This window comes from Mauremys mutica, chromosome 1 (genome assembly GCF_020497125.1).
Source record: "Mauremys mutica isolate MM-2020 ecotype Southern chromosome 1, ASM2049712v1, whole genome shotgun sequence".
Classification (NCBI taxonomy): Eukaryota; Metazoa; Chordata; order Testudines; family Geoemydidae; genus Mauremys; species Mauremys mutica.
The window spans coordinates 308,911,830-308,935,109 of NC_059072.1; the positions used below are offsets into that span (position 1 = coordinate 308,911,830).

At 44.7% G+C, this 23,280-nt stretch overlaps 1 protein-coding gene across 2 annotated transcripts in view; it reads right to left on the reverse strand.

Annotated features, from left to right (window-relative positions):
- Positions 1–18,458: 18,458 nt before the first annotated feature.
- ATP7B (ATPase copper transporting beta) overlaps positions 18,459–23,280 on the reverse strand; it is a 49,764-nt gene continuing 44,942 nt past the window's right edge. For both annotated transcript variants that reach the window (XM_045014595.1, XM_045014590.1), the window contains exons 20-21: positions 21,494–21,596; positions 18,459–20,348 (exon numbers count right to left, since the gene is read on the reverse strand). In XM_045014595.1, coding sequence (XP_044870530.1) covers positions 20,084–20,348; positions 21,494–21,596 — 368 coding nt within the window. In that variant the 3' untranslated portion in view covers positions 18,459–20,083. The remainder of the gene's footprint in view (positions 20,349–21,493; positions 21,597–23,280) is intronic.

Sequence of the window (23,280 nt, forward strand, 5' to 3'; positions counted from 1 at the left end):
AGTTACATTATTTTTAATTCTACTATCGTACAAAGTGAGAGAAAAAACCAACACAAATGGCAATTCTGCAGTATGTATATTACATAATTACAGTCATTATATTGTCCTGATGATCTCTTATAAATCAGTGACAGTATATATTTAATGAGCTCTTTCCTGGCGAGCAGGTCGCCTCTTCATCACGTTCCCCTTCCCCGACCCAGTCATTCAGAATTGCAGCTGCATTGCAGAGGTATCTTAAAATAACATTAACCCTTTGAAAGGACTGTTCCAGTTTCTTGTAAAAGTGACTCACCTTCAAAATGTAGGGCCTGATCCTGCAACCTCATCCTCACTAGAAGCCTGATCCAAAGCCCATTGAAATCAATGGCAAGACTGCAGTGGACTTTGGATCTGGCTCTTGAATAATTCTTGTTCGCATTAGGAGCTCCACTGGGTAAAGATTTGTTTGGTCAGGCAGTATGGGCCAGATCCTGCAACCCCTTACTCAGTCATAATGTAACCCCTTGAGCAGTATGTATTATGTGTCCCACCCCTGGGCCTGATCCAAAGAAGATACAAGTCTGCAACAGTTTCCAGCTAGGGGATTTAGATGAGGTACTTAGCATGTGTGTAACTTTAAGCACTGACTGAGTAGCTCCATGGACATCCATGAGACTTCTCACAGTCCTGATTCCGCAAAGCACTTTAGCATGTGTGAACCTGTAAGCAGGTGCTTGAAGTTGTAGACCCCGCATTTCAACAAGATACTTAAGCATGTGCCCCCCATGTTACTAAGCATGTGAGTATTTCCATTGACTTCAAGTTGAGCTTAAGTGATTTCTGAATCTGAACCAATGTGCTTAAAGTTAAGCACATGCTTAATTACCTTCTTAAGCTGGGACATTTAACTCAGGATGTGCAGGGTCATGTTTTCAGCTCTAGGGGTTCTAGGATCAATCCGGTGATGACCAAGAGCACAGTTGTTAATTATTCAAATGAGCAAGTGTTGGGCTTTCTGACCCAGATTGTCAAAGGTGTTTAGACGCCTAATGTCCATGGATCTGGGCCTCTGTGTCTAATAAATAAGAATACATTTGCAATGGCCAGCATATGTTTTAACTAATCTACTGTCTGTGGTGAAGCTCATTGGAACATTGAGCACTTTGGAAAGTGATAAATAATGCTCATCCTAAAGGAGGACAAATTATGAATGCTTAACAATTTGCATCCTCTCTGTGAAGGAATGTTCATAGCTTTCTGTAAGGGTGAAAAAAAAAATGGCCACAGATCATTCAGTTTACTCCTTCCCAGTGAGAAGTGTTGAAAATGTCTCCTGAGAGGAAGTAAAAAATAAATATTACTACCATTAGCTGTCAGCTGACTTTTGCTAAAAACCTGTGTAGATATTTTAATGCATTGTTGGAGGAATATATTGAATATAGCCAGAGAGGAAGATACATGAAGCTGATTAAGCACAATAAACTGTGGTATGTTCTGGCTGAAATTTCTTATCCCACAGAATTGTCAGAAAATTCATTGCAGATACGGTAGAGGACAACAGTGCCTAACCTGATGGTTACTGATCATTTATGAGAATTGGGTTTTGTTTGCTTTGTAAATGTACAAATATAAGCTCCCGGTTTCACACTGCCCAGAGTGGCTTCCAACTGTGAGCGCCAATGTCAGGTCAGACTCAGAAAACTGGGCAGACGCACCCAAACTGGAGGTATATTCTATAATTAGATTTCATCTGACCAGCAGCCAAAGTGTACGCTTGGATCACTATACTAGTTTACTATAGAGCCACAGACAGTCACCTTAGACACTCCAGACTATATTACCGCCAAAACTGGACTTCTGTGATATAAGGTTACTATAACCAAAAAACACCACACATTAGGTTCTCTTAGTCCCAAATGACCACTCACTTACCCCAGGTCAAGGTACACTTCAGATTTCACCAAAATCACGCTGGCAGCCAATCCTTTAGTAAACTAAACTAAAAGGTTATTAATTAAGAAAAAGAAGTGAGAATTATTAAATTGTTAAAGCAGATAAAATACATTACAGTTAGATCAGAGCATATAGTCCAAAGCAATAGCAGGAATGTTAAATCTGCTAGTTGTCATAAGTCTCCCTGGATTGCCCAAAGTTTGGGGACCTTAGTCCTTTTGTTCAAAATGCCCTTCACCAGCCCAGAGATCAGGGAGGAAAGAGATGGGCAGGGGCCTTTGGCCTCTCCTTTTATATCTTGATCCATGTAGCTGGAAAAGTACTGGTTTATGCTAAACCTGCATAAGGTTAAGCATCTCCACTGGGCACGTGCTTTTCCAACAGCTCTTCATCGGAATTGCAGATCTTTGTTTGCACCCATCTGCTACCGGCCCTCTGAGGTGTCTTTGCCCTTGTTTATCGTTTCTTTGTTGTTCCTGACGACCTAATCTCTGGGTGGATGTTTGACCTTCAAACACATAGCAAAGTTTCATAACTTCACATGCAATAACGATACACACATTTAAACTGGATAATTAAGGCTAAGATTTTGTCAGGATTATTTTTAGTAAAAGTCATGGGCAATAAACAAAAAATCATGGAAGCCGTGACCTGTCTGTAACTTTTACAAAAAAAAATAACTCTGACAAAATGGGGAGTACGGGGATCCAGCAACCAAGGCTACTGTGGGTCCATGGTTTCCTCCGCCACCGTGGAAGCTGGGAGCTGCATGAGGGCCCCCCCCTGCCCATGGCGGCTGGGAGCTACAGGGTGACCATATGTCCCAAAAACTAAACAGGACACCCTCCGCAGCTCCCCTCCCACCTCAAGTGAGGCTGTTGCCTGTCACTGGAACCCTGCTGCATCCCCCGTTGGCTGCCAGCTCCCATCCCATGCCCCCCAGGGCTGAAGCAGAAAATGTCACGGAGGTCTCTGGAAGCCACGGATTCCATGACTTCCGTGACCTCCATGACATAAGCATAGCCTTAATAATAATACTTAGCAGAATACAACTTTTCCAGTGATACCTCACTAGGCACACTTTGTACAAGATTAATTACAATTTTGTAACAATGGTGACTATATTAGTGCAGACGGTCACCTTCTCTCCTATACAGGATCACACCCAATACCACCTTTCAAACTAGCCTTCATTGGTTGGCTTATGTCTGGTAGGTGACACAGCAGAATTAGATCTTGACAACTACAAGTGTTCAAAAACAATGAGCCAGGCAGCCAAAAAACAAGCAAGCTTGGCTTTAAAAAAATCACCAGATTTTATAGAAATAATATATAGACCTCTACCTCAATATAACGCTGTCCTCAGGAGCCAAAAAATCTTACCGTGTTATAGGTGAAACTGTGTTATATTGAACTTGCTTTGATCCACCGGAGTGCGCAGCCCTTCCCCCCCCCCCCCCCCCCGAGCACTGCTTTCCCACGTTACATCCAAATTCATGTTATATCGGGTTGCGTTATATCGAGGTAGCGGTATATATATATATTTTCCTTCTGGCTTATGACCCTTTACAATTTATAAACTTTTTCTCCACAACCCCAAGGACTGGGAAGTGTTTTGTTTTTTTAGTTTTTAAAGGTGAGATTTTTTTATGTGCTCACCTGACTTCAGGAGCTGGGGTTTTAAGAAAGACACCAAATGTTGTGTGACTCATGATAAATGTGCAAGAGTTGACAACACTGGGGATTTGAAGGAGGAGAAGGTGGTGGTTTATGGATTAGTCCATGGAGCATGTTCCATACAAAAAGAGATGCCAAGGGAAAAAAAATGTGCAAAGCTGGTTGTGGGAGATGAGGTCAGTCAGCCAGCCAAGACATTATTTGTGGAGTGGAGGGGGCATTGTGATAAGACACAAGAGTGGCAGAGGCCCTGATTCAGCAAAACACCTAAGCATGTGCCTATGCCCCACTGGTTTCAACGGGATTTAAGCATATACTTAAGAGCTTTGTTGAATGAGCGCCTAAGTAGAGAGGGACAGAATTGTCATGGGCCTTTGTGTCAAGGATAACAGTCCTCTGTAATTATAAGTTCTTATGTGGGCAAAATTTTCCAAAACTTCAGCCTGATTTATAGATGCCTTAACTTTTATGTGCTGTCAAGGCTGATTCCCCACTCTGGCACTTCGAGAATCCCGCAAGGATTCTAAAAATTAATACTGGTCACTCCAGGCTGGTATTAAACTCCCAAGGTTACAGCTTCTCCCTGACCTTGGATTGGTAGATGCTGCCACTACCCAAGTGCAGAACCCCTTTGAGAGCTCAGGAAGGCGCACTTGGGAATTCCATCCTCAAGCCCTTTCACCCACCCTCCGGGGAAGAGCTGAGAAAGAAAAAAAATTAGCTGTCACCAGCTAATTAAACAACATGTGTACAAATCTCTTAAGACACAAAAATCCAATTCTATTCTTAAAAAAGGTAAATTTTATTAATTAAAAAAAAGAAAGAAAATACATCTGGGAACTCAGGCTATTGCTAGATTTTAAAAAGAGCAACTACAAGGATTAAGTACCAATAATAGTTTTCTTGAGGTCCAGCTTAAAGGTTACAAGCAAAACAAAAGCACCTGGGGTTAGCACAGAGGAATCCACAAGCCACAAAGAAATAAAAAGAGATAAACCTAATCACGTCTTCCTAGACATTTCCTGATCTACTTAAATATCTCGGGTTTCAAATGAGTAGTTTCTAGGTATGATAGTGAGGATTTTTCATACCTGGCCCAAGCTTCTTACAGCATAGGTGCTGCCCTGTCCCCTCTCTAGCTGGTAGAACAACCACAGACAGACAAAAGAGGAGTCTTTTCAATTGTAAAAAGTTCTAGCCTTCCCATTGGCTCTTTCGGCCAGGTACCCACTCACTTCCTTTTACCTATGCATAGCAGTGAGACCTTTTTAACCCTTTACAGGTAGAGCAATTAGAGAATAGCCACTAAAAGGGATCTTATAGCTACTGTCTGGCTGGGTGTCCATAAAAGGGAGCTACCCCCTCCCCCTTCATTTAGCACATGTGCCCACATAGACAGTTTGGGCCAGATTTTTTTAGAGGCTCTGAAGCCCCAATTCCACCTGAAGTCAATGAGAGCGGGGGATGCTTAGCACCTCTGAAAAGCAGACCCAAGAGGTCTCAAGTTGGGTGTCCCAAAATGGAGACCAAACATATTGACTAGTGTAGGCCCTGAGGCTCAGATTGCAACCCCAAGATCCATGCAGAGAGGAGCCCTCCATTCACCATCACCCTTGCCTTGCTCAGAGGGGCCTTCTGTGACGCTTCCCGGGGGAACTCAGGGTTGGGAGACACCTTACTACCACCCACCCTTAGTGTGAGGAAGCCTCATCTGGGCCTGCTATTGTTCAGTTCCTCAACCCCACCAGCCATGGGCAACGCAAGCACTCCCCTGTAGGCCTCCCAGGCCTCACTGTCAATCTACAGGTTAGTGACAGGCACACTCCAACCCCCAACCCTTCTGAACATCAACCTGGAGTGTCCAACCATTGGTCCACTGGAGACTCACAGTATTCACCGATTCACTACTTCCAAAGAAGCAGTACATGAAGCAGTACCAGTTCCACCTCAGCTCACTGCTCTGCTTAACTCACAGCACTTCGATTTGTTTATAGTGAAATCAAGTATAAGTTCAGTTACTGAAGCACAGAGATTCAAGTAATAGTGAGTGGAAGTATTGGAAACAAATGTTTACATATAAAATAAAATCATGACATGCATTCTAGAGCCTAGACTTAAATTAACAAGATACTCTCATGTCTCAAAGTATTGCTCATCCAAGATCCTTCTAGTCCTTTTCACTTTTCAGGCTCTTTCATGAGACTTGTGCGCTGTCAGTTTTGCCTTGTTGGTGAAGGATTCAGTGGCTCTCTTTAGACTCCAAAATACACCAGATCGATCTTTTGTCTTTTTTCATAAACAGGACCCTCCCGCATGCTGTTTCTTCACGTAGATTTTCTCTCTTATAGATTTCACAATCACTCAATTTGCACCTGGCTCAGTGTGCAGATAGGCATACAATAAACAATGCACGATGTGTCTGGCAAGGAGATCAGTGTCCGTTACCTCCTGGCTGAAAAGAACATCTCCGAGGTACATCACCACCTGTGACCTACCTTATCTCGAAGACCTTAAGAACATAATTTTTAGTATAGATATATAACTCCCTAAACATTATCTGTACATATATTTTGCAATTATGACCAGTGGGCTACTGGCTCTCGGCAGAGACCTCTCTTGCCCACCCTCCAGTGAACTATTATGCAGATATCTGACCTAGGAGATCCCTGTAAATCTCAGTGCACCCCCTGTCAGTTGGTACCAAGGTGTCCTGGGTCACACCCTCCTCTTGGGCCTCCACAGGAGGATTCTCGTTAGAACTGGTTTCCATGTGAGGGGAATGGGTGAGGATGAGGCAGGTCAGGGCTGGGGGCACACACATCACTTGGTCCTCCCCAAACTGGTTCCATGAGTTTACTAGAGAAAAGTAATAGAATCCTATGTAGTGCCCCTCCACACTGGCAAGCTCCTTTAAGGGGATCCTGGCAGCTGCTTTGGCCGGGGAAGGCCCAGATATCATGACTCCACTGAAGTGAAGCTTCCAGGGAGCAGAGGATGGTGGCGGATTAGCCATTGGGCCAACCGGGCCCATCCCCAGAGGCCTCTGCCAATTGGGGGGCCCCAGAAAAATGGGTGGCCCCACGCTCCGACCCTGCTCCCCACCAGGAGTGGCAGGTGAGGAGGAGCGGGGGGAACTGCCAGTGGAAGGGGGAAGGGGCCCCCCACTTGTTCTGGCCCAGGACCCCACAAAACCATAATCCACCTCTGGCAGACGGCAATGCCCAAAGGCCAGAACAGCTGGTATCCCATACATCCCAGGGAGATCAGTTTGGGAGCAGAGCCACAGCACATTCAAAAGGGAGACAGAAGAACCCTGCCCCAAGTGGCATGATCTTGCCATAATTCATGCAAAGAACCTGAGTTTGCCTTAGCCACTTCCTGAGGTGTATGTGTGGGGATTGGGTGGTGGGGGAAAGAGACAGAGAGCTCTGTCCTTCAGTTAGGAGACTCTTGTTAGGTCAGGCTAAATAGAACCCACCTGACAGATTTCTGCATCCCCATTTAGTGCCATTGTTGTTTGGAGGCTCTCTTGGACGCACACAAGCCCTGTCATTAGAATATGTGTCAGGATTGTAAGAGCGTGCAGACTGACTGAATTACCCTCTTCCTTACCCACAGAGGTGGTCCTAGCAGATTACAGTTGAGGTATGTTGGCAAAGTCATGGGGCAATTAGCAGAATGTGGCAGATGGTCAGATAAAGTTTATTTAAATAAGAAAGTACTCCAGTATTTTACAGCACTGGGCCACAACACTGCTTTTGACAGCGGCAATTCCTGCTCTGGGAGGGTCACACAATCCCAGACTGCCTCAACGTCACCCTATTTCAATACTTATCAGAGCAAACTTCTATGGTCAACTGTTGAGTTAGTTTTAAATAAAAGATTTCTGACTAAATAAGAAAATCATCCTAATTTGGGGGTGCTCCTCTGAAGCTCTTCAGGCCCACGTTATCAAATATGTGTTCATCAATTCTGCATGACCAACCTGAGACATCTGAGCCCCTGCATCAGAGGAGCATTTAAGCCTTAGCTTTATACATATGCTCAAGTCCCATTGTCTTCAACAGGACTTAAGCAAGTCCTTGAGTATTTGCTTGAGTGCTTCCTGAATAGGCTCTAGTTCAGAGGAGTATCTCTAAGAGTTTCAAGTTGAGTGCCCCAAAATGGAGGCATCCCCAAATTGGGCTGCTTTTGGTAACAAAGGTTCTAAGATAATTTGAGAATCCTGGATATGTAGGGCTGGAGGGAAGCTCAAAAGGTCATCTAGCCCCGCCTCCCATGCTGAGGCAGGACCAAGTAAACCTAGACCATCCCTGACAGGTGCTTGCTTAACTTGTTATTGAAAACCTCCCAGGACGGGGATTCCATAACTTCCCTTGGAAGCTTATTCCAGTGCTTAGCTACCCTTACAGTTGGAAAGTTTTTTCTAATATCCCCTGCTGCAGATTAAATCAATTACTTATTGTCCTATCTTTAGTGGACATGGATAACAACTGATATTCACAGGCATCTCTATAACAGCCCTTAACATAGCTGAAGACTTATCAGGTCTCCAGTCAGTCTTCTTTTCTCAAGTCTAAGCATGCCCAGTTTTTTTAACCTTTCCTCATTGCTCAGGTTTTCTAAATCTTTTATCATTTTTGCTGCTCTCCTCTGGAATCTTTCCCAATTTGTCCACATCTTTCTTAAATTGTGATGCCCAGAATTGGACACAGTTCTCCAGCAGAGGTCTCATCAGGGCCGAGTAGAGCAGGACACTGACCTCTTGTGTCTTACATACAACACTCCTGTTAATAAACACCAGAATATTAGTCTTATTTGGAAATGTGTGACATTCCTGACTCATATTCAGTCTGTGATCCACTATAACCCCCACATCCTTTCCAGCAGTCCTGCTGCCTAGTCATTTATGCCCTATTTGTAGTTGGGCATTTTATTTTTCCTTTTTAAGTGTAGTGCTTTGCACTCCTTTATTGACTTTCATCTTGTTGATTTCAGGCCAATTCTCCAATTTGTCAAGGATGTTTTGAATTCTAATCTTGTCCTCCAAAGTGCTAGCGACACCTCCCAGCTTGATGTCATCCAAAAATGTTATGAACATACTCTCCACTCCATTATCCAAGTCATTAGTGAAAATACTGACTAGTACCAAACCTAGGGTAGACTCCTTTGGGATCCCATGATATACACTCTCCCAGTTGGACAGTGAATGACCGATTACCACTCTTTTAGTATGGTCTTTGCACCTACCTGACAGGAACTTCATCTGGGCCACCCTTCCCTACTTTGCTTCTGTGACACATGGCTAGATAGGATTAAGCAGCCTGCAAAATAAATAACCCTCAAAAGACAGGTGGGGAGATAATGTTTGTCTCTTTGTGTATTTACATATGTATGAGGAGGGTCCACAATGTAATCAACAGTCCCTGTCTATGCTGTATTGTCATAATTCAGAGGTCAAAAGAAGATCCTAGCATTTAAATGAATTATAAACATAGAATATCTCGGTATTCAACTCTCTTTGAAATGTACTGTGAATGGTGGAGGAAAAAGCAAAGGGCCTTATGTTAATTCGTATAGCTAAGTATGGGTGATGGACCTCCTTCAAAGTCATCCCATTACCTTTTGTTCCCCAAGGAAATCCCAACTAGTCAAAAGACATGAAATTGTATAAAAGATCCTTGGGTCTTGATTCTGTCATCTCAGATCTGCTTAGGCTTCTTCAGGGGAAGTTTGAGTCGCATGATTGAGGTCCCAGTTATGCTGGTACGCCCTGAATGTGATCTTTGGACTATAAACTATGAACTATTTCTGAAAGAACGCATTGCAACTACAAAGCTCACCATCTCTGCTCTGAATCTGCACTTAAATGAATTGAACTCATGTCTGTATGTATATTGATCGTTTCACCATACTCTCTCTCTCTTGTTTTTTTAATAAATTTTAGTTTAGTTAATACGAATGGGCTGTACCACGTATTTGGGTGAGACCTGAAACATTCATTAACCTGGGAGGTAATGTGTCCGATCCTTTGGGATTTGTAGAATCTTTTCTTTTATATGATGAAATAAGATTTACAGAAATTTTCATCATATTCAACGTGGGTACCTGGATGGAGGCCTGAGGCTGGATCACTTTTGTTGTTTGGACTTCTGAGTAACCAGTAAGGTAATAAAGAAACTGTTTTATGCTGGCTTGGTGAATCTAAGTATTGGAATATCCACCAGCTTTTGGGGGTTTGGCTGCCCCATTCTTTGCAGTTCACCCTAATTGAGTGACCACAGCTGGCTCCCCAGTAGGACCCCGGTCACAGCTTATAAGAATGTTATGTGGGATTCTGGCAAAAGCCGTACTGAAATCAAAACACATCAGGACTACGGCTTCCCCCCATCCACTAGGCCAATAACCCTGCCAAAAGAAGAAAATTAGGTTTCATTAAGAAGTTAGTTTAAAACTATCATGCAAGCTGAGAAGTGTTAAGTGTACAATGTTATTCACCACTACAAATTTAAAGTCTTCCTACTCTTGTGCTTTTCTTCTTAAAATTTCAGCTGTCAAGAAAATATAATGACAATTTCAATAAGCAGCATATGTGGAGCTCAGGAGACATTTGGCTGTCAAATATGCCAAACAAGTAATTCATAGCTGAAGGCAAACAGAGAATTTGAAATCTGTTCCAAGGTTATAGTAGCAAGTCAGCCTCTCACTTTAGACCCTCTTTATTATTTGACACAAACTGCCCTCTGCACTTCTACTTCTTCACTACTCATCATTAAAATGTTTTAGGGTTTCAGATGCTTCGAAAATTAAAGAAGAATTAAACAACCAGTCCCTGGTAGTTTGTGTTTATACCTGTACTGACATCTGGTGGTTATTCTGGGTAACACAGTATATATCAGGCTTCCCCCCTCAAATCACCATCTAGAAAATGATGGACCTGAGTGGTGGCATAAGACAGCTCACATATTCTCTCAGCAGATTTACTCCTCATCTATGCCAGGGATGATGAATTCCAGGAGGGAAAAATGGCTTATTTCTGATGTTTAATCTTTTTTCCTTTATCTGCATCACCAAGGAAGACTTCCCCAGTTATCCTCCTGTATACATACAAATTGGGAAAGAAACTAAAGGCACAGCTGGGGTGGTTGCTTGCACTGAGAATCAGGGCTGGATTAACCTTTTTGGGCCCCCATGGAGGCAATGGAGCATGGCATGGGGAGGTCTGTCCTTGGAGCGAGGGGCCAGCCAGAGGCAATGGGGCATGGCATGGCAGGGCTGCCCTGCTCTGGCCAATATGATGGCACTATTTACAAACCAGCAGTTGCCAGACACACACTGGCCTCCCTGGTCCTGTGCTGCCAGCATGCCCCTTCCCCTCAGGGGTGGGCCTATGCCATACCACACATCCTCCCCCAGCCCCCACCCAACACCTCCTCAACTCCCTATGGCCAGAGCCCCCCCGACCCACTATGCCCAGAACCCCCCCAGACCCACCCACCAATGCATAGCGCCCTGCACAACACCACCAACCCTGCCCACAGCCTCACCACAACTGCCCAGAACCCTCCACAGAACCCCCACTCCCTAGTGCCCCAACACACACAGATCCTCCCCGCCCCTTCACAGCCCAGCACCCCTGTCCCCGGACTTCCCACAGACCCACTCCCCCAAGCCCTGCCTCCAGGCTGCACTCACTGGCCTTGCTGGGAAGCGACTGCGTCTGCTCGGCTGAGCTGGCAGTGCAGCCAGGGCTGGTCCCAGGGCCGGGAATCGCTCCAGCCCCTCGGGAGTGGCACAATCAACCAGGCCAGGGCCTGCACCAGCCAAGCTCCCTCAATATGCACTTGCCTGACGGGCCCAGCCAAGCCCTCTGCACTGTCTCCACCCCCGACCCCACCTGGCTGAGACTGGCCAGGTTTCTGCACCAGTCCCCGGTGGCTCAGCTCCGGGGAGAGGAGCGGGGCCCCACAGGCGGTGGGAAGCAGAGATGACTGCCCAGAGCTGGAGGTGCACCGGGATCCAGCCAGGGGGCTGAGAGGAGCAGGGGGTGGGGCCAGGGAGCGGAGAGGAGCTCTCAGCCAGTGGGCAGGCAGGCTGAAAGTAGCAAGTGGTGGGATGGGGGAGCCAGCGGAGTCTTGGGGTGCAGTACAAGCAGAGCAGGCCGGGGCCCCTTCTCAGCAAGGGGCTGGCTCCATGGAGCCATTGTAAACCCAGCACTGCTGAGAATCTATGTATTAGCTTCATCTGCCTCCCCAATTGCACTGCTTTATCTAGCTAGGAGATAAAGACAGAAATTAATGTGTCTCCTGTTGTGTTTGTTCTTAACTGATCCACATGCAGGGGTGAAAGTAACTTAAAGGACTTACCGGTACTCCAGAGTCCTGCGGAGGGGGAGGGGCCTCAACTGGAAGAGGTGTGGCCTCTATCGGAAGAGGTGGGGCCTTTAAATCCTGGGGCTTTTAAATCAGGATTTAAAGGGCTCAGGGATTCAGCTGAAGCTAGGAGCCAGGCCCTTTAAATTAACCCTGGAGCTACCAGCTGCAGAGGCGGCTGGGAGCCCTGGGGTTTGGGCAGGGGTGAAAGTAATTTACATTTCTTACCCATATGGTCCAATCGCAAGCAACCCACCCACCTCTCCTACGTACTTCATGGATCCCTCCCATTGCATAACATAGATAGAGAAAATAAAGCTACTATTACTACTACCAGGACTGTCTGTAATAAAACTTTACTATTGGAATAAGCCTGAAAAACTGAAAACTCACTGTCACATTTTTCTCTGTGTCTTCCCTCCTCCTCCTCCAGCCAGGCTGCCGATGCTCGGCTCTGTGCTTTCTCCTTGCCTGGCACTCAGCAGCTGCTGCAGAGGCTTCCCTCTAGCTTGCAGCAGGGAAACTGCCTCCTGCATAAGAACAGTTTAAACTCAGTTGTTCCCTGATGGTTCAGCCCCCAGGGTTAAGAGAGGTTTCTGGCATCTTTGTTAATTTCACTCCCAGTTGTTGGGGGGGGAAGCTGTGTGTGACCATGGCAGGGGCAGTTCTTTTCTGCCCCCTGGATGAGGGGATCTCCGATACTACTAAAATACAATAGTAGGGACCGGTTGCTGGGGTCGGGGCAGTCGGCGACAGGCTGCAGCTGCATTGTTTGTGACACACACATTCATACATACGCATACATACTGTATGTATGTGTATGTGTATGAATGTGTCACAAACAATGCAGCTGCAGCCTGCCACCGACCAGCAGCGACCCCAGCAACCGGCCCCTGTGGGCTGCTGCCTGCAGAGAGCCAGCAGGTGCCGCTGGGCTGGGTCTGCCAAGGAGTAAGTAACCAAGGCAAAAACCACAGCCAGCCAGCCAGGGAGGGAGCCGGGGGGAGGAGGAGAGGAAGGGAAAGTCAGGGGTGAATGAAGGACAACTGGAATAGCCTTCATGAAATATACAAGATATTTAAAGAAAGTTTTATCAATTTCAGCCTCTGCACTCTGCAGGCAGGACAAAACAAAAAGAGATCTGAGATTGCAGCCGCTGTTCTAAGGACATTTCAGGTGTTTAAATCAATATAGAAAGAGGGTGGATTGGAATGAAAACTACTATTTCTTTCAAAGGAGGCACAATAATTTCGCTGAATATTAAGTTTTCCCCTCCAATCCCTTTGTGGTTTTCTCTATGGGGGCTATTTGCTTTCCCTGTAAATCTTTAGTTGCTTTAGCAAAATTGCTTTGCCCAAAATAAACCCTAATCATCATGACACATCTTTCCACCACGTTCTCTATGTTTTTTGTGTTTGTTTTTTTTTAAAACAGTAACATTTCAAAGAGGATCTGCAAGCAGTTGGACATCACAACCATGATCCTCTGCTGGGGAGGGAATGGGATAGATTTGAACTTGGAAATGGTTCCTGATTTTGATTGTGTTTAGGAGATCCCCTCATCCCGGGGGCAGAAAAGAACTGCCCCTGCCATGGTCACACAAACCCAACAACAACTGGGAGTGAAATTAACAAGGATGCCAGAAATGGCTCCTAACTCTGGGCACTGAACTGCACAGGGAACAGCTGAGTTTAAACTGTTCTTTTGCAGGCAGCAATAGCAGGCATCTCAGCCAGTCTACTGTAAGCTAGAGCCTAGAGGAAAACCCCTGCTGGGGGAATGGGGAGGAATTCAGAGCCTTGTCTGCAGCCTGGCTGGAGGACGGGGAGGGAAGGAGAGGAGAAACCAATGTGACAGTGAGTTTTCCCCTTCCACCTGCTTTTATTAGCTCAGGATTTAAGCTGTGCAGCCAAATGCTTGTATTTGTTGTGTATATTAGTAGGAGAGGATCCCCTCATCCCCCAGGGCAGACAGGGACTGCCCCTGCCATGGTCAAACACACCCTCCCCTCGACCCCCTCCCCCCAGCTACTGTGAGTGAAATTAACAAGGAGGCCAGAAACCTAGCCCTGGGGGCTGAACCATCAGGGAACAGCTGAGTTTAAACTATTCTTATGCAGGGAGCAGGCTTCTCTCTCCCTCCCTCAGTCAGTCTCCTTTTCTTACCGGTCCTCCATACTGGCACGTACCAGCTTACTTTCACCTCTGTCCACATGTAAGATCAGGATATTTGCCCCTCACAACTTCCTGTTTTCATTGTCACTCTCAAATGATTTCCCAATGAGGAATAAGTCTCTTGCTGTTAACTTTTTAGAAGAGGAAATTAAATCTGGCATTTCAGTATTAGCTGATGTAACATTCTTCTATTCCATTGTATCATTTTACCACCTACTCATTGTTTTCTTTACACAAATGCATCAAAGGAAGTATGTTCCTGGCAAGAATACTTAGTCATAAAGAAGGTGAAGCTAGGTTGGGTACAATACAAACTGAATCTCTGCCTAATTTGGCTGAAAAGGAGGGATGGGGAATATAGAAATTATTCCACCCATTCTTACAGCAATTTTCAATGTGCCAAAAATATTGAATACATATATGGAACAATCATGTATGAGGAAATAGTTGTGTAAAAGCTCACAAGAAACATGTATTTTAATTTTTTAATTTTATTTTTTACACTATAACAAAAGTGCCCATCCCAGCCTCTGGTGGCCCTTAAAACATGCAATTTTTAAAAATTAAAAACACACAATACCTAGCTCTGATATAGCACTTTTCATCAGTAGAGCTCCAAGTGCTTTACAAAGGAGGTCAGCACCATTATCCCCATTTTGCAGATTGGAAAACTGAGGCGCAGGGAGCTGAAGGGACTTTTCCCAAGGTCACCCAGCAGGCAAGGGGCTGAGCTGGGAATGGAAACCAAGTCACCTGAGTCCCATTCTAGTGCTCTGCCCATTATGCCATGTTGCCTCCTGTCCGAAATAGATTGCGGTTCATTAAGCTTGGTATTGAGTGAGGAAAAACAGGCAGGACCAGAATAACAGTGAAAAGCCAAGTGGCTGCGTTTATTTGGGGGATAATTACAATTTGGGCCGGGGGAGTAGGCAACTTTGGCTGGGATGGTATCAAAATTACAAACACACCCCAAAACACAGTAATAATACACTTTATACTGCTCACCACACCACACCAAATAGGCAGACACACCAATCTTACAAGATAGGAATCGGGTTCGTCTGGGCGGTACCCGGTGCAACACAGAACAGAGACCCACGGGCCACTGCCTCAGCCACCCTTGCTTTCACACTAAGGGTAACCCAGAGTGTGGTGCGGCTGCAGCTGGGCAGATTCCACTCACTCAGACCGCGGGGACGGGAACCCCTTGGTCTGCTAATCTCCAGGTGGAGACAGCTCCCAGATTCATTCACTCTGGACAAAGACAGAGCAGTGATTCACACACATAAAACAGTTTGCAATTAACAATTTTCTAACAACTAGAACAATTATACAAGCTAGCTAAGCAATTGTGTAATTCTGAGCTCATTAATACAATCCTGACATCCTGAGTAGATACTTGGTACTGAGTTAGGGAGGGGAAAAACAAGAGGCTAGAAAAGCTAACTGTCAGACATCAAAAAGCAAATACCGCACTCCAGGCGCAGCTAACCAGCAGAACAGACACCAGAAGCATGACGAGCTGACAGGGATCGGGTCCAAACGACAACGAATCCAAACGATACAACACGAGCGCGCTTTACCGGGAGGAGACCCTGGCCGAAAGGGTGATCAGGTCCTTCAGCTAACACGCGGATGCTCCACACAAATTTTGGGGGGAAACCTAGTTTTATTGAGAGGTCTCACTCCCTCGTATCGGTATCTGATTGGCTCCCTGGTCCCTCCTCCCTCCAGGCTCCGAGCAGTTGCCACCCCACGTCAGCAGGATTTGCACACGGCACACTGGAGTTGACAAGTAAACAAGCTTGACCCTTAGATGACTGGGTCCAAAAAGAGCGGGAAAGTGAGTCGCTGGGCAGGATTAACCTGACCTCCAGATGACCGGCCCAAAAAACAGGTTGCCGGGCAGAACCAGGCCTTCACACACAGAACTAGCCTGACCTTTAGATGGCCCAGCAGGAGAGAGAAAAAAAAAGAAAACAGGAGAACATACACAGTCAGTGTTGCTGGGCAGGATTGAGTCTCTGCCCTCTCCTATACAACAAGAACCTGGTCCAAGATGGAGGCAGTCCTATCCTTTTAACAGGACAAGATGGCTGTGGACCAACAATTGGCCATTCAAAGCCATAACTTCGTATCGGATTGCGACACCTCCCAGCTTTGCCCAAGTACTCCCAATACAAGGTATCCCCACAGCAGGAAAAATCTAAGTAAGAACTTAACACTATCCTCACATTGAATATCTGGGCCTAGGTTATTGTTCCTCAGATATCGTACTTTGTATTTTTCCCCCAAGATGAATCTTGCCCCCGCCCAAGTAATAATGGGGGTATTGAGGTAGTGCCTGGTAGACCCAGTCATAGACCAGGATCCCATTGTGCTAGGTGCTGTACAAAAACAGACTCTCTTTACTCAAAAAGCTCACAATTCAAGTAACTTCCTAAATTCTAAGGACAATCTTGCATCTAGTCCCATGCATCCTCATACAGACCCACTGAGGTCAATGGGGGCTCAATGAGAACACAGGATCCACTCACATGGAACAAGTTTCAGGACCAGAGCCTCAATATTTCCTGACTGTGTCTAACTATTCTAGGCTCCATTATATTATTTCTGTGAGGTTTGAAATAGTTCTCAGTTTAGGACATAATGCAAATTTAATTAAGGTATTTATCCCTTCTTCCAGCTCATTAATAAAGAAATGATTGATGCATTCTCTCAATTTGGTATCGTCACCAATTTACAGTCCTCTAACCAGTTTCCAATCCCTGTTACATTGTAACTGTCTATGCCAGTATCGTTTTCAAGTAAACTTTTATGACATAGTAACAGATGTATTAAGAATGGCTCAATATATTGAGCCAGTCTTGATCCAAAGGAGTTTTGTTGATGGTAGAAGATATATCTTTAAACTAGTGCACTTGCAATTTGATTTAAAAAAAAGAAAAGAAGCAAAGCAAATCTGCCTGGCATTATCTGTGCCCTAGGGATAGGATTTCAGCAGAAGCAAAGTTAGGCCAAAGGTGACTGCTTTTGAAAGCCACATCCTATCAACCTGGGCTCCTCATGGCACATCAGATGTGCAGATTCTGCAGTCCAATAGCTTCTGTTTAATTTCAAATTTTGTTTCATTTACCCAAGAGAAACAGAAAAACGTGAAAAGAAACCCAGATTTATCTACAGACTGATACGAAAAATTTTAAATTAGTCCAAACAATAGACAACCTCTCACTGGGACCAAGACCAGCCAGCTATTGCATGTTTTACTGGGTATTTTTACAGTTGTATAAATATTTTAAATTATCTAAAAAGTTTTTATAGTTTTGAAATGGAACTGTGAAAAAATCAGTGTAATTACATCCTAGCAAATGTTGTGATTAGTCAACAGAGATGAATGAGTCATTTACAGGAACCTAAACAGAAGGGAATTATTTAAAAGGACACACAAAGGATAGAACATTACGACTGGAACAAATTTCCAATGTTATGGACACAACACTCTTTCCCGCAGAACTGGCTGGAGTGTGGACATTTACTTTAGTGGAAGCATGATTTGGCCCTTTGTAGGGAAACAAGCAGACTTCAAACAAAACCAAACCCCTGCTTTCACCACTGCCCAGGGCAATGACTTGGGGTCTTTTGCCAAGGTAAAATCCTGCTGACTCCATCCCCGACTTCAGAGCTTTTTACTTCAATGAGGCCAGGATTTCACCCACTCAGCCTACTGAAGCACCTGACTCCAAATGCCCTGACTAAGGGCAGGTCTACACTAGGGGGGGGAAAATCGATCTAAGATACACAACTTCAGCTACGTGAATAGCGTAGCTGAAGTCGAAGTACCTTAGATCGAATTACTTACCGTCCTCACGGCGCGGGATCGACGTCCGCGGCTCCCCATATCGACTCCGCTACCACCGTTCGGAGTCGACAGGAGCGTGTTCGGGGATCGATATATCGCGTCTAGATGAGACGCGATATATCGATCCCCGAGAAATCGATTGCTACGTGCCGATCCGGCCGGTAGTGAAGACGTACCCTAAGAGACAAGTATTGGAGGGTGAATTTGGAGACAAAGTTGCTGTGATTAAGCTCATACTTTAGCAGCGTGAGAGAAGGCTTTTCTCTTCCACCTTGATTTGTCATTACACTAGTCCAAGCAGGGAGATAAAACACTAAAAAATGTTAAAGCCCCATTTACATAAATTCCAAGGTCTTCACAGGTTGTAAACCAGGACAGGATTAAATGACAAACATTGCTAAAATGATTCATACGAGAATAAATAAGATGGTGGCCATGCGCTATTATTTCCATTTTTAATCAGTTTACACTTTTATTTTAAATGACCAACAAGCTGTGTTATCTGGTGTTATTTAAACAGTACTGTAATCTCAAACCCTTTCTTCCCACCCCCTCCAACTTCTCTGGAATCCCATGAACACTTGGTCACACTCTGTTCTCTGTTACACCAATATAATTATTGTTGCCTCCTAGTGGCAGTTTTTAACCATTGGCTGTAGTGTTTATGGTCCAAGATAAAACTTAGAGATGAAGTAAGAGTCCCTTTTAGCCTGACATGATCTGTAATAATGCAGTAATTTTTAGAGAGTATAGGGTGAGTATTCAGGCATGGACTTTCCTTTAACCACCCAGCTCTAACACAAGATATCAAGAGGGATTTTGAGTGGAATTATAGATGGGCTTTAACCTGCTACTTCTTTCTCACCTGCCATTTGCACAGAAAAGCCTCCCAAACCCCACCTCTCTGCTGAATCTTAGCTTTTGAGGTGTCCCCACAACTTCCATGAAGAGCACTGTTAGCTAATCCACCAACACAGAGACTGAGTATGTCACTTCTAACATTCTAGCTCCCATCAGGCCCAAGAACAAGTGCTCCAAGTCGGAAAGAATCTCAATGTATTAGCATGAACGTACCAATAACTGAGCCACCAGGACGGCTTACACTGGCACATTTACACCACTCTGAACATCAAAGAAACAGCTGAATGCTGCAGTTATCAGGAGCGTCAAAAAATTCTACAAAATGGTGAGCTATCCTGAACCAGTAAAACACTGAAAGGAGCTCGAATGTTGTGGATTTCAACAGGAATTGCAGGGTCCCCAGCATCTTGCAGGATCTCATCCCATACGGGAAAATCTGAAGACATAACAGATGTCTAAAGGTGGAACTCTACTGGGAAGAAAGGGCTCTGAAGAACACACAGGAGAAAACTGGAAAACCTAAGAGGAGTAGTTGGACGCAGTAAGCAAGTTTGGCAAATTGAGACGTTTCATAAAATAAAGTTAGTGATGCTATAAGATACATGATCATCTTTGAAACAGAATTTTACAAGTTTTATGCACAGCAAAATATACAATTAATATATTTTTGTGCTAATGAAACACGCCCATGTTGTCTGAGCCCTAAATATAAAAATTTTCCCATGTTGAGATGACTAGATTTGATTCTATATAAAAATATGAGCCTTAAATATAGAGCTATTTCATGTCCGGTGTATTGGTTTTTACTTTGACCTAGAAAATGAATTTGGCAAATTTAATTTAAAATCTTTTCACATAAGTTCCATAAAGAAGCACAAGAGAGTCACTAAGACTGGACAGCCTGTGATTTTGATACTCAGTAATTGATCTACAACGTAGGGGTCATGTTAGGTTTTGTGGACTCCAACTTCACACTGTGCAAGAAGTAAAGGGCATAATTCATTGTGGGGCCTCAAGCTTTTTCAATGCCTGGAAATTATTTGTGAACTGACAAATCATAATTCACACAATCTAATGCTGAATTTCTGAGCTGCTTTGCAAATTGGAACATCAGGGCTCCATTTATACTTATGTGGGTCTCTTGGTCATCACTGCCAATGGTGAAGAATCTCAGTGACTTCATGTTCAGCGATAGGATGCTGCATTTAAATGTACTGTTCTTCATCTCTGTCATTAGTGAGCAGTGACCACTTGCCACCTTCTTCCTTTCTAAAACTGCCATGTCCCGGCAGCTTGTTTGAAGTCAGAGAAGAGAGAGACACTTGACTGATCTGATCCCAGGCAGTTAGCCTGGGTGAATCCCGTCTCCTGTCGTCCATCCCAATGTGAACACTGATTTGGGAAGGAGTCAGTGGCTTCATGTGGCCTTGAGCTTTTGCTTCATACCTTTCAGTTCCTGGCTTCTTGTAGCTAGGAAAAGTGGAATAGGAAAGTTTAGGATCACCCAACAACTTTAAGAGCCTGTGTAGAGAACTGACAACAGTGTCAGAAAATGTCAAGCTTTTCTGATTAATCATCATTAAGGCTATGACTGTGTCATGGAGGTCGCAGAAGTCATGGAATCCGTGACTTCCAGAGACCTCTGTGACTTCAGCCTGCAGCGGCTGGGAGTTGCAGGATCTCCCCACAGATCCCAAGGTCAATGGGGAACCCAGCAGCTCCCGGACACTGTGGGCAGCAGGGTCCCCCAGAGCTCCGAGCAGCAGGGGGACCCTGCAGCTCTGAGCCACCACAGATAGTGGGGGCTCTAGGAGCTCCAAGCCAGGGCCCCCACAGCTGCTATAGGCAGTGTGGGGGCAGCTTCCCTAGGTGAACAGAACCCCAGACCAGCAGCGGGCTTGTGGCATAAGAGCAACATTTTAATTTAATTTTAAATGAGGCTTCTTAAGCATTTTGAAAATCTTATTTATTTTACAATACCGGGGCCAGCTGCTTGGTTGGCCGTGGGCCCAGCCACACTGGCTGCTGCAGAAGTCATGGAGGTCACAGGAAGTAATGGAATCTGTGACCTCCATGACAAACATGGAGCCCTAACTATCAACCACCAAATAGAATAAATGTATTTTTCTGTTGCTTTCCCTTTCCCCCCCATTTCTCTCTGGCTAATTTATAGCTGACTAAAGAAACAGAAATACTAGTATAAATCCATTGGTAACTCATTTTTAAAAAGCATCCGTTAAGGATGAATTTTAATGAAACAGCTGTTTGAATGATTTGCCATCATGAGTTCATTTGGTATTCACCAAAAAACTCCACTGATCATCAACTCAGTTACTATTTAAGTGGATCTCAAATACAGCGGCATAGGTGTTGTGCCTTGTCAAAGTTTTAGCCCTTACTGAAAGAATAATAATTGCAGTAGGAATTTATCAAGCATTCTCCTTATAATGAGATCGCTCTTTTTGGGAGGCAAGAGACTAAGGATTAGATAAAATAGCCCTCAGCTAAAGGATCATTTGGTACTTTTAAGTTTATGGCAGCCCATAGACATGTCTCTAATTTGAGCTCCAAAACCAATAGTCTAGAGTTGCTCAGTGCTTTGTGCAAAAACTTACCATTTCAGTTGCAGGGAAGATAGCACCACAGATACTGAAGAAGCTGCCATTGCAGCTGATCCCATCCAGGGCTGCAGCACAATTCCAATAGGCATGAACACTCCTAACAACGGAGAATATATCAAATCACACTCACATTACTATGAAATGTAGTCTCTTAAAATATAGAATATTCTGTCGCTTTAATTTTAAAATGGGGAAGTCCAACAGTTAAATGGACAGATAGTCCCACAGCATGACTCGTGGGGACTTCTATAAACAAGGATATATCAACATAAATTTACATGGGGCTTTTCAAACACAGGCTCTCAGTCCTGGAGTTGGATCCAGATGGGTAGACCCTCTTGTGCCCATGAGAAGTGCTTTGTGCAGATGCCAGGGTCTCTTCCTGCATGGATCCAACTGCAGGACTGTGGCCAAAGGTACAACGTGTTATTTGTCTCTCTCTGCTACTATCGCAATAAAGCAAAGCAAACAAACGAGAAAAGCCTGTAAGGGGGGGATGAGGGAGGATTGAGGATAGAAGAGAGGACTGCTCGAAGAGGTAGGTTTTTAGGAGGGATTTGGAGAAGGAAAGTGTGCTTGATGGAGGACAACAGGAAGAGTGTTCCAAGTATCGTGATAGAAAGTAGGCAATTCGGGAGCGTGGGTGGGGGGAGAGGGAAGGAGACAGAGGAAGCAGTAAGCTGAGAGGACTATAAAACAGGGGAAAGAGAAAACAAGGGTAGGAGGCAAGATTATTTAGGGCTTTGCAAATGAGACATTTGAGTGAGAAATGGGGTGACAGGAATCTGGTGGAGGAACTCAGGAAGGGGATATAGTCATAGCAGTGGGAGAGGATGTTTACCTTAGCAACAGCACTCTGGACAGACCTAAGGGGACTTTGTGAGGCAGGGAAGCTAGAAAGGAGAAAGTTACAGTAATTAAGGCAAGATGATGACAAGTGTATGAAGAAGAGGGTTAGCAGAGAGGACAGGAGGATTTTTGAGATCTGAAAAAGAAAGAAGTGACCTTTTCAGTGGTCTGATTAGCTGCGTGTCTCATTGTGCTTTACACAGTGCTTAAAAATAAAAATGTAGGGCCCAGTCCTGAGCGCCTGAGTCAATGCCCTCAAGATCTGTAAGAAAGGCAGCCAGTTAGAAATGGCTGGGCTGGAGGCAGATAGGCAGCCCTCTCCTGCCATCCTTCGTGTCACTTGACTTACACTGGAAGCCATCTGAGGCAGGGCTTATTTCGTTGTGTTTATACAGTACTTGAATATGGGTTCAAAAGTTGGCTCATGGTGAGTATTAGGGTTCTTGTATGCATGTATAAAGACAGCCTTCAGTGCCATAGCAGAACATCAGATTTTGATATTTTCCAGGAGCTGTAATCTTTAACACACCCCTGGGAGGCAGACCGTAATTATTATCTCACTCTGACTGGTGGAGTTTGTGTGATTTACCCAAGGCTGCACAACCAATGGGATTCAGGGTTGCTGTAGCCATGTTGGTCCCAGGATATGAGAGACACAAGGTGGGTGAGGTAATATCTTTTATTGGACCAGCTTCTGTCAAGGGAAGGGACAAACTTTTGAGCTTCACAAAGCTTTCCTTCAGGCATGGGGAAGGTAACCAGAGCATCTATGTTAAATACAAGTCAGGACAGATTGTTAAGCATGCTGGGTTCACTCGTGCTGTAGGAGACCACTTTTAAAAAAGCACACTAAAAGCTATGGACTTAACAGAGACACTGGCTTTATGGCTCACTACAACAATTTGTAACACAACTTACTACTGGCTAATCCT